The sequence below is a fragment of the Protopterus annectens genome, chromosome 13.part0 (genome assembly GCF_019279795.1).
Source record: "Protopterus annectens isolate FY-2018-M chromosome 13.part0, PAN1.0, whole genome shotgun sequence".
Classification (NCBI taxonomy): Eukaryota; Metazoa; Chordata; order Ceratodontiformes; family Protopteridae; genus Protopterus; species Protopterus annectens.
In genome coordinates this window covers 212,989,403-213,006,617 of record NC_056747.1, presented here as the reverse complement: position 1 = coordinate 213,006,617, position 17,215 = coordinate 212,989,403, and the positions used below count along the sequence as shown (strand labels likewise).

At 37.4% G+C, this 17,215-nt stretch overlaps 1 protein-coding gene across 3 annotated transcripts in view; it reads left to right on the top strand.

Moving 5' to 3' along the window:
• The window catches only part of LOC122787161 (tyrosine-protein kinase ZAP-70), a 730,437-nt gene extending 713,472 nt beyond the window's left edge, over positions 1–16,965 (top strand). For all 3 annotated transcript variants that reach the window (XM_044053737.1, XM_044053738.1, XM_044053739.1), the window contains one exon: positions 16,742–16,965. In XM_044053737.1, coding sequence (XP_043909672.1) covers positions 16,742–16,856 — 115 coding nt within the window. In that variant the 3' untranslated portion in view covers positions 16,857–16,965. The remainder of the gene's footprint in view (positions 1–16,741) is intronic.
• The last annotated feature ends 250 nt before the right edge of the window (positions 16,966–17,215 follow it).

Sequence of the window (17,215 nt, the reverse complement as noted above, 5' to 3'; positions counted from 1 at the left end):
GGATGCTTAGGGTGTTCAGTGTAATAGTTGGTTAAAAGATGAATGAAGGAAAAATGAAAAAAAGGGCAATAAGCTATCATGTCAAATCATGGTGCAATAAGCTATTGTGTCAAATCATGGGGCAATAAGCTATTGTGTCAAATCATGGGGCAATAAGCTATCGTGTCAAATCATGGGGCAATAAGCTATCATGTCAAATCATGGGGCAATAAGCTATCGTGTCAAATCATGGGGCAATAAGCTTTCATGTCAAATCATGGGGCAATAAGCTATCATGTCAAATCATGGTACAGGAGGGAAGTGTACAAAACATAAAACTACGTTATTCTTCCAAAGTGATGAGGTACCTAAGACAGGCACTAGTCTAAGAGATGTGGGCATGCACACCACATATAGTTGAGCAGTAAGCATAAAGGCAAGGAACCAGCATGCTTGTTGCAGAATTTTTTTTTTCAAGCCCACCCACCACACAGCCAACTCCTTTGCTTAAGAATCAGGGACAAACATAAAACTAATGTGCAGGCAAGAGTGCAAAACTGGGGTTAATGTTTATATATTAAAACACAAGGACAATGTTTTAAATAATAATCTCATTAACTTTAAAAAGTTAATAGCACTAAAGATTTTACTTTGACATGCATTTTCTGAACAATAAAAAGTATTTATTTATTTATTTCCAGTTTGGTGACCGGGGTGGTCCACTGGGCTCAAAGAGCCCATTTTCAGTGGTGGCCCGGGGAGAAAAGCTCCATCGTACAAAGTGTAAACTACATAATTCAGACTGCATAGTACAGAGAAAAGCTAGGTAATTCAAAGTTAACAAAATACAATACATAGTTAACAAAATACAATATACAGTAGCAAAGAGGTGCAGTAACAACTAGTAAGTATTAAATAGCAAACTAAGAACAGTTAAATTGCAACATATATACAATATATAATACATATTTATATGTTTGTAGGTTGAGAACAGTAGTATAGAGTAGAATGTGTTCATTGGTTAGAAATGTCAGATAGTGATCTGAAAGTAGTTATCGAGGGATAGATCCCTGGTAGGTCAGGAAATAATGGGACCTTGAGTGTGACAGAAATGATCATGAGTTAAGGAGGTTAGGTAGGTAGAGAACAGTTGCACTTCCAAGTATGAGAGACGTAGGAATGGAGCTGAGATTTGAAGTGTTCAAAGTTTTCAGAGATTCGTAGAGATGGAGGGAGAGAGTTCCATGTTTTGGCTAAGGTAAAGGATAGAAGTAGCTGCCCAGTGGGACGATTTGGTTTATACACTGAGATTAGGTTTTGGTTGGCATATCTTAGGGGTCTGTGAGGGGTGTAGGAAGGTAAGATGTTAGCAAGTGCTGGAGATGTATTAGGTTTGAAAATAAGCTTGTGGGCTGTACAGAGTTGGAGGTAGTCCAGGTAATTGGGAAGTTCTAGCCATTGCAGCTGGTGGAGAGGTATACAGTGGTGAGTAGAGTATTTGGATGAAGTTGCAAATTTTGAGATTTTATTGTAGCAGGTTTCCAGTTTAGAAGAGTTGGAGGAAGATAGATTGGTTAGTAAGGGTGCACCATACATCAGAGAGGGTAGTAAGTAGGTTGAGGCAAGGGTCTGTTTAGTTGAGGGGGAGAGGAAGTGTGAGTTTCTATTTAGCATGCCAAGTTTCTGATGGGTTTTCTTAATATTTAGTAGAATATAGGTATCAAATTTTAGTTGCTTGTCAATAGTAACCCCAAGAAGTTTGGCAAAAGGAACAATTTCTATAGTGGAGTTAGCATGGCTGATAATTTTGAGGAAGGTTTTGTCAAGAGGGATAGATTTTGATGGGGAAAATAGTAGGATTTTAGATTTGTTGTAATTTAGGGAGAGATGATTTTGAAGAATCCATTTCTCAGTAGTTGAGAAAGCAGACTGAGTTTTAGTTTGAAGCTCAAGGAGGTTGGAGGCAGAGCAGACTACTGTTGAGTCATCTGCATATTGTACTATTCTGGTGTTGGAAATTGATGTGTGGAAGTCATTAATGAAAATATTAAAGAGCATAGGACCGAGTATAGATCCCTGGGGTACCCCGGTTGGGGTTTCAAGGAAGGCAGAGGTACCAGTTTTCCATTTCACAGCCTGTGCTCTATCAGAGAGGTAGCTGCAAAATCAGGTAATGGTGTTTTGTGAGAGGTTAAGTTTAGAAAGGTGGGTAAGAAGGTGGGTATGGGATACAGTATCAAAAGCTTTGGTGAGGTCGAGGAGGACTGTGGATACCAGATTGCAGGAGTCACGGACATGGTTTACTATGTCTAGGAATGAAAAAAGAGGTGTTACTGTGCTATGGCCAGGACGGAACCCATGTTGTGTTGGGGTGAGGAGTTGGTTATTTGTAAGGAATGGCATTAGCTGGAGGTGGATACATTTCTCAATAATTTTTGAGATAGGAGATAGAATTGCTATGGGTCGGAAGTTGGAGTAGTTATTGTTTTTGCCTCCTTTGTGGAGGGATAGGATAAAGGCGGTATGCCATAGTTTAGGGACATATGATTCCTGTATGGATCTGTTGATGAGTATACTAATGGGAATGGCAGTGCTGTCTGCTGCTAGTTTTAGAAAGATAGAGGGGATGTTGTCAGGGGCAGTGGAGCAAGTCTTAAGTGTAGAGAGAAGTTTTTTTATGTATGATGTGGGATGGGTTTGAGATGAAAAGTAGGAGGAGTGTTTAGGATGGTAGACTGGGGAGAGGATTTGAGATGGGAGGAGGAGTTGTTGTTAGGGAAGGTTTTGGTGAGTTCTGCTATTGAGTTAGTAAAAATGAATTGAACAGTGTAGCTATTTCTGTGTCATGTTTGCTAGTGTCTGGGCAAGGGTTGTTTTTGGTGCCTGGATTAAGAAGGGAATTGATGGATTTCCAGAATTGTTTGGGGTTTGTGGAATGAGTAGTCTGGAGTTTGATATAGTATGATTTTTTTATCCTGTGTAATACGTTTTTTAGCTAGGTTGCGGAGTTGTTTATATTTAGGAAGGGTGTCAGTGTGCTTATTACGATGGTAGAGTTTCCAGGTCTTGTCCCTTTGTTGCATGAGTGTTTTGGTATCTTTAGTAAGCCAAGGGGCGGAATTGGTTTTCTACATTTTATTCTTGGAGGGGCTTGGGAGTTAAGGGTATCCAAGAAGGTTGAGTTGAAGAATTCAATGGTGTCATCTAGAGGAAGAGTTTTTAATTTATTCCAATTTATCAGTTTGAGGTAATTGGAGAAAGCTGTGGGGTAAAGTAGGTGAGATTCCGAGTATGGATATAGCGATGGAGGTTTGGAGAGGAGTTGGTTGCTCTATGGATGAAGGCTGGCAAGTGATCACTAATGGAGTCTGGTAAGGTGCCAGTGTGGAGATTTTATTTGGGTGGGAGACAAGGATCCAGTCTAGTATGGAGCCTGGGGGGGGGTATTTTTATTGGGTCTGGTAATAGAATTTTTGAGCTGAGTGAAATTATATAGATTGATTGAAATGGTGGGGTTATTACCAGTGTTCTTGTTCCAGTCAATGATTACATCTCCTAGGATGTATGTTTCATGGCTGAACCTCTAATGTCAGGTAGTATTATTAACTGCATGCAATCCTCAGTGATGTACCAGAAAATCAAATTAAAAAAAAAAAAGGAGTGTGGGTTTTCCCCCCAAATTGCACACTAAGCTACTGTACTTCCTCCACCAACATCAGTGGTGACCCACCCCTGCATTTATGGGGTAGTTTTCAGTAAATTGGTTCCCTTGGCACCTAGGCAATGTGCTCCATGGCATCCCCTCCTGCAGCTCTCAAATGCCCCTGTTTTGCTTTTGGCATCTGTCTTTTATATGTGTATATGTATTTGTGTGTATGTATATATATATATATATGTATATATATATATATATATATATATATATATATATATATATATATATATATATATATATATATATATAAACACACACACACACACACATATGCTTTTTTTTTTTTTTGCTTTCGTACAGTCAGTCTTACTCTTTATCTTTTCCTACATTCTTTCAGGACATCCTAAGTTGCCAAACCACACTATAACAAATTATTACAAATAATGAAATTTAGCCAGGACCTCCTGAAGCCAAGGGGCAATAGATGCTCTGAAGTGCATTTCTCTGATTCTTTTTGTACAACCTTTTTCCTAATGTCCTCAAAGTATCGCTGCTGAGGAAAGAAATTCAATCTCACTTATTTCTTTCAAAGAATAAATAAAGTGTGCCCAATGTTTAATGATCAATGCAGACAAAATAGTGGTTCCCAAAGAACAGAGAAGATAAATGCTTGTGAGGACACATATCATATCTGGGAAAATGCAGCCACCTTCTGCATTTACCCTTCTGATATCAGAGAGGAAAGAAGATGAAAACATAAACAGAACAATAACATGTTTCAACTTGTTGCTGTCAGATACACATGCACAGTGTGGCTCCTTACTCCAACTCCGAAAAGATAGCCACCTATATACAAGTCTAATGTTTGACTCTGAGGAGGATGACATTGTATATTACCCCTATTGAAAATAACTGGGATCATACCATGGATAATATGAGGGAACCCATGCATGGGATAAAGCATTTAAGAGCTGCCTCTGTCCATTATTAATATAGGGGGGGTAGTCCTGGGGTAGAGTTTCTGTTCTCTATCTATGAGCTGTGTTTTACATGGATGGGAAGTCTGTTCCAGACCAGTGGTATCCTTTGCAAGATATAATTGTCCCTCCAAAAAACTCTGTTGATGTTACAGAAGAGGTTTAGATCCCTAAACCAGGTATCTCTGATGTCCTTTGACTTGCTGAAAACACAGTAAATTCATCAGTACTGAGTCTGAGGATGCCTTGTATGCATGACACCAGGTCATCTGTAGGATATTGATTAGTGACAGTGCTTTGAGTCCATCCTTGTAGGACATGTTGTTTAGGCCCTATATCCTTTTAGCAAAGTAAGGGGCATTATACTCCATTATTGACATAATGACGGCTGAATAAAGGAGGGGCAATAACATCCCTAGATCTAGACACAATCCCTTCATTTATAAGATTTTCAATATAGAAAGACTTACAATAATGGGTACATGTTGGTCAAAAGTTAGATCCCTGTCCACATAAGTTCCCAAATCAGGGGCATGTTGACAGTGTTATAGTCCCCTGGGGCATATGTCTTCCCAAATGATACAATAATGCATTTTTTGGCATTTTGTTTCAGTCCATGGCTTTGGCAAGAGTTATTTATTTGGGGCAGATCTTCTGCAGGATGGTTAAGACATTTGAAGGTTCAATGACTGCTCCTAGCTTGTAGTCATCCATAAGCTTATTGGCTCTAACTTCAGAGAAGTAAATTACAAACATAAGAGGTCCTAGTACAGAACCCCAGAAGACTCAACTGATAACTAGTCTATTTTGGGAGGCAACTTCCCTTATTTTGATTTTATGAAACCTATCTGTGAGCCAATTGGCAAGCCAACAGGTGAGAGAGGAGTGTATTCTTATTTTTTAGCTTCTCTATTGCACCTGAGAATGGGACTGAGTCAGAAGCATTGACCAGGTTGAGGTACACTGTGTGTACCTTAGTGTCTTTGTCCATTGCTTTGTTGGCATTTTGTAAAGTCCACCACATTGAGTAAACGTGACCTTCCCTTGATGAATCCAAACTGTGATGTGTCCAGTGTTTGGAGGCTCACTTTATCTTTATCAATTATGTCCATGATAAGTCTTTCCATAGATTTGCATAGGAGGCTGGTCAGACTTATGGATCTTTAATTGCTTGGGTCTGTGGAAGGTCCTCCCTTATGCAGGGGATCGAATGTGGTAGTTCTCCATTTGCTAAGTACAAAGCCTGTATGGAGGCTGTGCTTGAACAGTGTTAAGTGTACTACAAAAGTGTGCTTCATGTTATTTAAGATGCATCCAGTCTATTGTCAGGGCCCATTGATGCAGTATTTATTGCTTTTGGTAGCACTTTAGGAATTGGTCTTGTGTGATAGCCAAATGTGAGCCATTTTCAGGTATATCTTGAGGGGTGGACAGAGAGGATAGAGGGGTAAGAAAAGATCTAAATTTATCATCCTGTAAGTTCTCTGTATATTAAGCCACAGTGTAGGTAGCATCATTCATAATCAGCCCAGCAAATTGATACACTGTACTCTTGAGATGACAAACATTACTAAAAAAGGCCTTGTGATTGTCTTTGGCTTGAGTAGCTATTATAACCTCAGACATAGCTTTGATGGATTTTATTAAGCTCCTGAGTTGTTTATTTCAGTGATGAGGACTCTATCATTCTGGGAATTACTTTTCATGCTTTTGGTCAAAATTATCTTTTATTTATTGTAAAGCTTGTTGATATTATAGTTCCGCCATGAGTGTTTTTGGGCTTTGCCCTGTATTTGTTCCTACAGGGTATAGTTGCATCAGTGAAGCTGTCTATATGCTGGTATGGTGTGGTGGTGTATATTTATGTATATTCAGTGTAGTTAACTGGCATTGGTGGGGATTTGAAGCTTTAAAATCTATCACTTAGGAGTAGGTGATTTGCCTTAGAGACATTTCTAAAGGTGCCTTCATAGGAAGGGATTTCTATTTTCCGTTTTGTTTCAAAGGAGATGGCTTTATGGTCAGATCTTAGAAGTGATAAAGATATTGAAGGAATGGTGCAAATGCTCCATATTAGTAAGGACAAGATTCAAGATGTTATTCGCCATAGTGGGTTCTGACTAATTGCAGGAATCTGTGTGCTTGTATACTAGTGGTGTAGTTTTCCCAGTATATAGTTAGATAGTTTAGATCACCTAGAACAATTATATTGATTTAATACTGAGTGATTCTAGTTTCTGTAGGTGGGCATTGTGGCTTTCTTGCTGGGTACTTATAGGCCCCCATAAGCTCCATGGATCTAGATGTTCTGCAATGCTGACTTTTTTGACTTAGTACACTTCAGATATTTAATAGTGATAAAAAAGATCAGAGATGCTTGCTAATACCCAAAATACTAATAACTACCCCAACCCACACCGATATACAAACCAATACCTCCAGCTTTTCCCTGCACACAGTGCCCATGAAGGTAATTTCCAAACTCCTTAAGAAACTTAAACCAACTATACTAGCAGCTGATAACCTTCCAGCAGAATTCCTACAGACATCAGCCAAAGCCATAGCCTATCCTGTGTCTATTCTCATAAATAAGTCATTATCAGAATGCATGGTACCCAACTCATGGAAAATATCACACATTATTCCACTGCACAAGGGAGGCACCTCTCTAGAACTCAACAACTATCGCAGAATCACAATTTTATCTCCTTTATCCAAAATATTAGAAAGAGTTGTTCATTCTCAACTAATGCAGTACCTGCAAAAAAACTACCTGATTTCCAAATCTCAACACGGCCTTAGATCTTCCCACAGCACTACTATAATTTACCACCTTAATCAACCATCATAGAAACAGGGATCTATTCATATTTTCAGTATTCTTAGACTTATCAAAAACCTTTGACATGGTAAACCACAGTATGCTTCTTGAAACTCTCTCTACCCTAAATATATGCACCTCCTCTATATGATGGTTCAATAACTACTTAGGCCATCAGCAAGCAGTTCTATGGCAAGACCATAGTTATGATAGCCATGGTACTGTATCTTATCTCTATGAACTATTACTGTATTGTGCTCCTATCCTCAAAGACAAAGGAGCAGCATCATTTTTAATTTAAAGAAAAGGAAATCATTTTAATGTGGTTTATTATACCTTAACATACACAAAGAATGACAGCATCAGTGCTATACAGACATGCATATTCAGTTTAGGTATGAAATCACACAAACATTATATATTATGTATGCTTTTGATAGTCTTTTTCTACTTGTAAATTGACAAAATGAAACTTTCAGAAACCAGTCTGCTAAAAATAAATAAGTAAATAAATAAATAGCATGCACTTTCCATTTCTCTTTTAAGACAATTCATGTCTGAATTCCACCCTAACTTCATATGGCAATCTCTCTCCAATTCATGAAGATATTTTTTATAAAATTTACATGTCAAGGCCCCCTGGAAATCCAAATTTTACGTCCTTTTGCACAGATTAATAGCTTTTAGGGAAAGTAAACAACAGAATCTCAATTATGTGAATGCAAGTAGAAACATGCAAAATGTGTTTAGTTTGCTTAAAACAGACAGAAAGACAGAAAATTTACTTTTTCCTAGAAGAGTATGAATTTGGTTCTCATGTCATTTCATCTTGAAGAATACAACATAAAACTTTTTGAGAAATAAAAGGCAAAATGGGAACATGACAGCTGACAGCATTGTAAGACTGTTGTTGGTAAATGGGCAGCAGACACACAATGGCAGGCCTGGTAGGATTACTTAGGTTCATAGGTGTGTACTCGGCTAATGGCCCTGGAGCCTTTACAAGCCTAGCCCATAGGATTACCCTGGCATTGTGCCACCTGTCCTTAGTTTCCCATGCCTCTTTTAAGTAGAGCCACTGGAGTGATCCCAGGGGTGAATTTTCTATTTCCCATCCACTCATCAAGATTTCTCGTGAAGACGGCCAGTGAGGTGCTCTGTTTGACATGTATGGGACGTCTATTCCATAGCATGGGCAGTCTCTGGGTTATGAACCTGTCCCTCCAGCACATTCTGTTGAGTGTGGTAATGAGGTTGAGGTTTCTGGGATTTCTTTAGATGTAGCATTTCTAACAGAGCTGGGTCAGACATGGCTTTATAAGTCAAGCAGAGATCACCTCTAAGTAGGCGATATGAGACAGAATAGTTGGAGTTTTTTGAGTCTGTCTATACACTACAAGTGTTTAAGCCATAGGATCCTCTTTGTGAGGTACTTTTGCAGCCTCTCCAGTTGTTGCAGGTGTCTAGTGAGGTATATGGCAAATGGGGCATTGTACTCGATTGCCCTAATGAGGGAAGAGTAGAGGGAGACAATGACCTCTTTCTTTCTGCATGCAAAACCCTTAGTAATGACATGTGCCACATAGAAGGACTTTCAGACCACAGTGGCAATGTGGTGGTCAAAACAGAGGTTGCTGTCAACCTGTGTTCCTAGATCTCTTATAACACCTTCTGTGTTCAGTGGACTACCATCAATGTAGTAATTCAAGGGAACCGGGTTTTTCCCAAAGGGGATGATGACACATTTTATGGCATTGAACTTAAGGCCATGGTTCTGACACCAGTCATTGGTCTCAGTGAGGTCTTTCTGTAGGATGTCAACATCACTTGGGGAGTTAATAACTCCCAACTTGCAGTCATCTGCAAACTTTGTCAGCCAGAGTCCCTTCATGTTGGCCTGGACTTCAGAGAAGTAGATACCAAACAGGAGAGGAAGCAGGGCCATACCCTGTGGGACTCCACTTGTGACTGGTCAGTAGTCTGACTTGGGGTCAGCTACTTTCACACTGTGGGTTCTATCTGTGAGCCAGTTTGCAACCCACCTAGTGATATAGGGGTTGATGCCAAGCTTAGTGACTTTGTCTATGATTCCTGTGTGGGGAATGGTATCAAAGGCCTTGGCCAGATCCAGGTAGGCTCTATGAACCACCTTGCCTTCATCCACAGCTCTGGTGACTGACTTAAAGAAGCTGACCAAGTTGAGCAGGCATGATCTACCCTTCACAAAACCAAACTGTGTGGGATCCAGTGTTTGGAGATTCCCTATATCCTTGTTTATAAGGTCCATGATTTCAAAACAAATAAGGAGGGATGGAGGTGAGACATCTCCTTTGAAATAAAACTGAAACTATAAAACCCTTCTACTCCAGGCACGTTTGAAATGCAAGATGTTTGTTAAGGGCATAGAAAGGGGATAATTTTAAATGGTGTAAATACTTGTCTATGCCTGACATGAAGTTGAGAGAGGAGAGTGATGAAATATGGTTCAGTAAGGGTAAGTAATAAGATAAGTTTCTAGACACTTGTGAAGTAATTGCAGTTAAGTGCACAAAGAAAAATATATCAACTATTAGACTAATACTGGGAATAAAAAAAAAAATCAAAAAAGACCTGCATGGTCTGTAGTTTTTGAATTAATATAGATATCAAAAGTTATTTAAAAATGTGGATGTTTTACATTAATATTTAGGATAAAAGTAAAGTCATCTTTGGGTAAATGGTCTTTTGATTATTAGAAGTAGACTCATATAAATATATATATATATATATATATATATATATATATATATATATATATATATATATATATATATATATATATATATACTGTGAGAATAGTTTTTTTTTTTCAAGATCTTTTACCTGTGAAATATTTGAGTTACAGAAAGGGTAAAAACTAGGGTCAGTATTTTGTACATTTAAAAAATCATTTTTATCAAGAGGTTAATTCTAATAAGAGAACTGGCTGTGAACCTTACATGAATTGTATTTATTGTCCCCATGTGTACAGCTGTAAATACTACACTTTAGTAAATGCACCCATATCTTTCCAGATCAGGCACTATGTTAATCATATCCATGACTGTATAGTCTTATAACTTCGAACACTTGGAGTTCGAACCATTATGTTAGAAGTTACAAAACTTCGACTATGGATAAAAAAAAACCCGGAAAACAAAATAAACTGTTTTAAGCAGGGGCAAGCCCCGCTGCATCCCACACCCCAAGCTACTTAAATATAGCAACTCTGAGATCGCACCCCATTGAACAAAATGGAGATTTCCATTCAAACTTTTACAAATTCGAACTTATGGTCTCGACCATATGAGTTTCGAACTTGTAAAAGTTCGACTACATGATAGGAACCCGTTTATCTTGCGATATGTGTAGGTGGACTTTCTATATGGGGCAGACATCGTGCAGTTGGAGTATATGCATTGTAGTGCATTTATTGCTATTAGGTGCAAACATGATAAAAGTGTGCTTTTTAAATACATGTTGGTTCATAAGGGGATATTTATACTTTATTAATATTTATAGCATATAGCATGATATTTCTCTTTCTCAGAAACATCAGAAGTTTGATATGAAAGAAAAAAGATAGATTATATATTTAGGTATATTTTTCCTCAGGCTTAAAAGAGGAATATTAATGTTTAAATGCATTTTAAATATAAAATATATGTATGATTGTATTTTCTCAGTGGGAGAATGGAGCTTTACATATGCTCAGATTTTATTTTTAAATATATGTAAGTTGACATGTTGCTATTGTATTTTGTTATTTAAATGATTATATTTAGTCAGGTAGAACTGAAAAAGCCATTTAGGAGAAATCTTGGGTCTGATATAGGAATTGACTAAGTATAACAAAATGTTCAGAAGTATTGAATTCCTGGGGTGCAAAATATTTTTCTTAAGTCCTTATGATTTCTTTCATAAATTTCCAGAGGAGAAAATTTCAGGCTGCATTAGCAGCTGATTAGAATATCTAACTGTATCTTTAAGTATTATCACTTATGAAAAACATAGAGCTTTAAATCTTAGCTTTACATTCTAATCAGCTTAATAAAAGGTAGGCAGAACATTGATGTGGTAAAAAGCATTTTTGCCTCCCAGATCTTTTTTTTTCAGTATGGCTTTTCGTTGACAGAAGTGGCAGCTGGTGACTTCAAAGCAAGGCGTGGGCTTGCAGGAAGCAGCTCCATTGGTGCAGCTAACTGGAATAGGGTGAGGTTACATGACAGCAGTTCAGGAATGGTCATGGTTGCAGTTTTACATAGTAACTACTCTTACAGTATTGCACATGCTAAGTAGTCTTCCAGCATTAGTTGTCCTCTTCAAGATGCTTATTTGAGAAAAAGAGAGCTCATTTTAGACATCTGATGAGGCTAAGTAGGTTTTACTTTAATAAAGAGAAATCTAACAAAGTCATGAATTTTAAAAAAGAAAAAAATATTACTGATTACATTCTATTTGTCTTTTGCTGGACCTGAGTTTCAACCATAGCTTAGATGCACGTTACCCACTAACGAGTTCTGTTTAATTGTCATAAATCCCACAAAACAAATCTATCATCGCTGTGCACTTACCCAAACCAATGCCCCCTCAAGTCAAACTTGACAAGCAAAATGAGGACAAAAAACTTTTCTTCTGTGCTACTGTAACTGTAAAAGTGTGCTGTAGCTGTAAGAAGTACCTTGCAGCAGTTACAACTGCATACTGAGCTTGACCTGGAATCACAAATGCAGTAACGGCATTGATTTATGATGCCTCAGTACACTCGTGACTTCATTAATCAGTGCTAGTACCCCCTGATGACAGTACTTAGCTTGTGTGAAGCTACTCCCTTCCCCCTTCATATTTATAGCTCTGAATAAGTACCGTTACTAGCTGATCAAGTGCTTCCTGTGACTATTTCAGAAATATTTCCTTCTCCTCATGTTCTAAAGCTAACTTCAGTCATTCAGGCTATATGCTAATGTAGTGTAAGCTTAGACTTAATTGCCAGGCTGTTCAGCCAAGAAGGATAACCTTTTTTACAGGAACTGGAACTCTGCACGTGTGCGGTATGCTGGCGCATGAGTTCAAGTCTGAGAGATGTCAAATTTGAGTGTTTCAGAAAAAAATTCAACATTTAAAAAAACAAATTAAACGCTTTTTGGAGGAGCTTCAGCTCAGTAGCTACTTCTGGCTGGGAGACATCTGCATAGAATCTACATATCTTTTCTATGAACATGTGGATTTTCCTAGGGTTCCCTGGTATTCTCTAATACCCCAAAGGTATACCATAGAAGAGTTGTTATTGTACAATTTGCCTATAGTTGTGCATACATCTTGTATGTGTGTCCCTGCTGAGATGGGTTAAAGATCCATCCAGAAACAGCTTTTCTGCCTTGACCCCCCCAGAGCACCAGGAAAAGTGGTGTCTTCTTCAGTACCATGCATTGTTTTAAGGAAGTAGCTGCAGCATGAAACCCTAAATGAAGTAAAATAAAAGTATCCATCACTAAGCTGTATTTTCTGTCTCATCTAGCAAAAATACATAAATGCAATTTTTTTGGATACCAAATTATAAAGCAACCATGAACAATAAAATAAAACTCACATTGCAGGAAATTGTAGGCAAATATCTATTTATTTTCTATCCACATATACCTTTTTTGTAATTGTTTTACTCTTCACTGGTTATCAAAATATACTGATTTTTTTTTAAAACAAGAATCCTATAAAATATCTTCTAACATATGCAATTTGCTTATATATTTGTTTAAATATTGACTTAAGCAAGATTTTTACTGTCTTGTTTTAATTAATTAATTATTCATTCATTCATTCTATTACTATTTTTTATTTGGCTTCTACTTTCCATGTGATCACAAAGCCTCCCAACTGGCCCTTTCTGTCCCCTTGGGAGGTGAGGGGTCCATGATTCTCCTGAAATAGTGAGTCAAGCACCAGAAGTGGTGCCATCATTTATTCGATAAATCACGAGGATTTTTTTTTCTTAAGTTGAACTGTCCACACTGCACATGCCTAATGATATACCCTAGCTTCAGTGTACAATGGGTATTAAAGAGGTCATATCCATGTGGCTTCCAGTTAGACAGGTGTGCAAAAATAGCTGCATCACCTCTCTGATTTCTCTTGGCAGCTAGTACAGTGGCTGGCCACTAGCTGAACCTGGGTAACCTACAATGACATCAGGACTTTATCACTGTATTCCAGTGGACCCAGCAGTGTACTAGTGATTTTTTGCTAAAACATAATGGGAAAGAGCTTCTTATTTTTTGTCTGTTTGTTTAAGCCTAGGCAATGTACATAAGAAAACCAACAACAACAGGACATTTCAACACTGATATAACTAATCAGCATAACAATAGTATTAAAATTCTAATTGAAATTATTTAAAATGTGTATTTAAATTTTTGAAAAACTGAAAAAGGTCTGCCCATCTGTGGATCATAGAAATAGTTGGTACATAAGGAACAAATAAAAGGATTCTACTTCAAATGCCAGAATCCTGGAAAATAGTTGATTCTCCACATGTGACCAATAGGGACAACTGAGGAAGTTAATTTGGATGGCTAGTGGAGTGCATGCCAGTAGCATTTATCTTTGCAAATCAAATAAAAGCAGATTTGTATGTTTAGCATACTGTTACAGAGAAAAGCAGTCATGTAGTTGAGCACCATCAACATAAGCTTGACAAGAAATACCTCTTCTTACTGAGAACATATGTGGCAACATGTAGAGTATGAAAACTAGGCATACTGAAATCAAACCATAGAGCATGGCACATAACAGAGTATAAGGTTTTAAAGAAGTCAGACCAGGTACCATGCATTGTGTATGTCTAAGGAAGTAAGCTTTTCAAGGGCTATACCTGACAACTCACAATGCAGCTTCACACATAATCAGTGCACGTTGAGCCACAGTGCTAAACACCATGGAGTGATCAGAAGTGGTCGATCGATACTGATGTCTTACAATGATGAGGTCATTCTCTGCCCTGCATTTTAATTTAAAATATCAGTCATCAAAAAATATGTAAAAATATTCATTACTCCTGCTGTCATATCAATGTATAATCTGTACCTTAGAAATGGTAATTAAATAACAAAAACTGATTTCTACCTTGCACAAAAACTAGAACATAGCAGTCAACAAAAAATGAATGACATATTTTTTGATTTAATAAGATACATGTTGTTTTATTTAATGATTAATAGTCCTTAAGAGTGATGTAGGATTTGTTTTATGAAATGTTTATGCTTCTTATTATTGATGGTATGATGCCTTAATTGCTCTCAGACATGTGACTGTCTTAAGTAGTGATTGGCTAGGATGTGCTTTTAAATGAGGCTACTTTTTTATTGCTATAATGGTCTGAGGAAGCAGAGGTTACTCTGTGAAAGGGCATACCCATCTCTAAATAAAAGTATTTTATCTTGTATACATTGAGAGTCCTTTTTATAGCCGTGTTTGGAAGGAGTTTACTTTTTGTAGATGATTGGTACCTCCATCAACTGATAGCAAGCATGCCAGTGTAGATATTTGCTGACTGTGCCTAGGGCTTGCTTCCTCCATCACTTATGTAATAAAACAGAATTTCCCATGGTGCACTACCAAAAGCTCCATCTAGTGGTGGTTGGGATTCCCCACCCCAGTTAACCCTTTCACACTGCAAATCAACACATATGTCATTCATTTTCTCTATTTATTCAACTAATTGTGATCCTCCATCATGAGGAGGAGCCCACAGGAGAAGCCTTTCCTTTGCCATTTTTAGAAAGTGGCAGCTTCTTATGAAATATTCATGCTATCAGCATACAAAGGAGAAGACATCTTGCACACTGCACCAATCCCCAATATACAGTGGGTGTCAAGTCGTCAACCTCAAATCTATCTGATTACTGCATTTCCAAATGTGCTGACATGAGTGACCAGAGGCTTCCCACACTCTGGAACAGGATACCTGTCCATGTTAGGCAGAACCCCTCACTGACTCTCTTCAAGAGAAATCTGGACGAATGGATGGGTGATCGTAGGTTTACCCCAGGGGTCATCTCTGTGTCATTGCTAGATAGAGGCACAGTAAACTAAATTTAATTTAATTGTACACTTTTGTATCATTACATGGGGTAGTGAAAGCCACATACACTTTGGCTAGGCTTATAAATGTCCTAGGGCAGATAGCCTAGTACTATACTATGAAACTATAGATGGAGGGATTATTCACTTTACTATGTTTAGAAATAGGCTATCTGGACTGTGTTTATGTCTATATCCATTACAGGTCTGTACCTTACTTTTCTGATAAGCACAGTCCTACAGGACTTAAGTTGGTAAGTAGCCTACCTCTCCATTCTATGTCATGCCTCCATACCTGTGAGGTCATCTGTTAGTCACCCTTATCTCATGTGAGATTGGGAGAACAAGAGAATGTAATCTATTCCAGCATTCTGTTTTGAAAATTTAGCTTAAAAATATTTTGCTTCTGAAAAAATGCTAGCCTTTTTAACAGTTGAACCATATTTGCAAAACTATGTTTATTTACCTTTTAATAATTAAAAAGAGTCTACGATCGATGTATCAGAACAGGAAATGGTACACTTCTGCAAATTTGCTAATTACCCTTTCAGAAACTGATGGAAGCTTTTAGGCAGATTACAGTAAGCCAAAGACTCAGTGAGGTTTAAAAAGTCACACAGACAACACAAGAGAAGAAGCTTTAAGAATATGGATAGCAATGTTCTAGAAGGTAACATAGAGCAAGCCAAGATGCCATTATTAATTTAACTCTGTAATGAATATTTGAGATTGGCTTGCAATAAGTTAACTCAGTATTTGATTTATAGAAACCATCCATGGAAAAACTAAATTTTGCGTTCACTAGAGTCATTGCTATAGTGCTACTTTTATAAATGATTAAGGAACATAGCTTTGAATCCACCCTCTTAGAAAAGCACATGTTTATTTTAATCATTAATAACCTGATATCTAGTAATCAGACATGGATAAGATAGATTATAATCAGAACTTCAAACAAAAGCCTCATTTCAAGACATAAAATTGAGTGGTGTAGATGATTTAGCCATTTGATGCAAGTGTGTCAGTTAGCACTTGGAAATGTATATGAATAACTGCGGTAATACAAAAAAGTCCAGCTTGTGCAAAACATCCTATAACAAACTGGTTACGTCTTAATTTTGAGGTAGATGATTGCAACGTTAATATGTAAAGAACTGAAACCTAATTTAGCTAGAAAGGTTAATCATTTATTTTCATATTTTTCTTATCTTTCAGCTTTGAACTGAGACCAGCATTCACTGACGTTGAACAACGCATGCGATGTTACTACTACAGTTTGGCTAACAAATCAGAGAAATCTGAAAAATCAGAGATATTACCTGAAAAATAACAAATTATATCCAAGACATCCTACCTGAATTGAGGCAGTGTATTTTAACATCTAATCCAAGCTTTTATTTTGAAATTATAGTTATTTAATAAAGTAAACGTTTTTTATATGTCTTTGTCAACCTAAAACAAAATTGGTAATCCTTTATCTGCCAGTATAAAAAGTGGACAGTACTACATAAATTATATAAATTGTAATGGTTTGCCAAGTAATGGATGATTATTCTGCTGACAACCCTTGCTTGAGCATCATCCCAGTGGTAGTTGGCTGGCAGTTGGGTCACTAGAATAAGGAAAAAAGAGCAATGTCTTGCTTATATCTTTAATCAAGCAGATGAGTGATTTCCTCTTCAAGTGCAA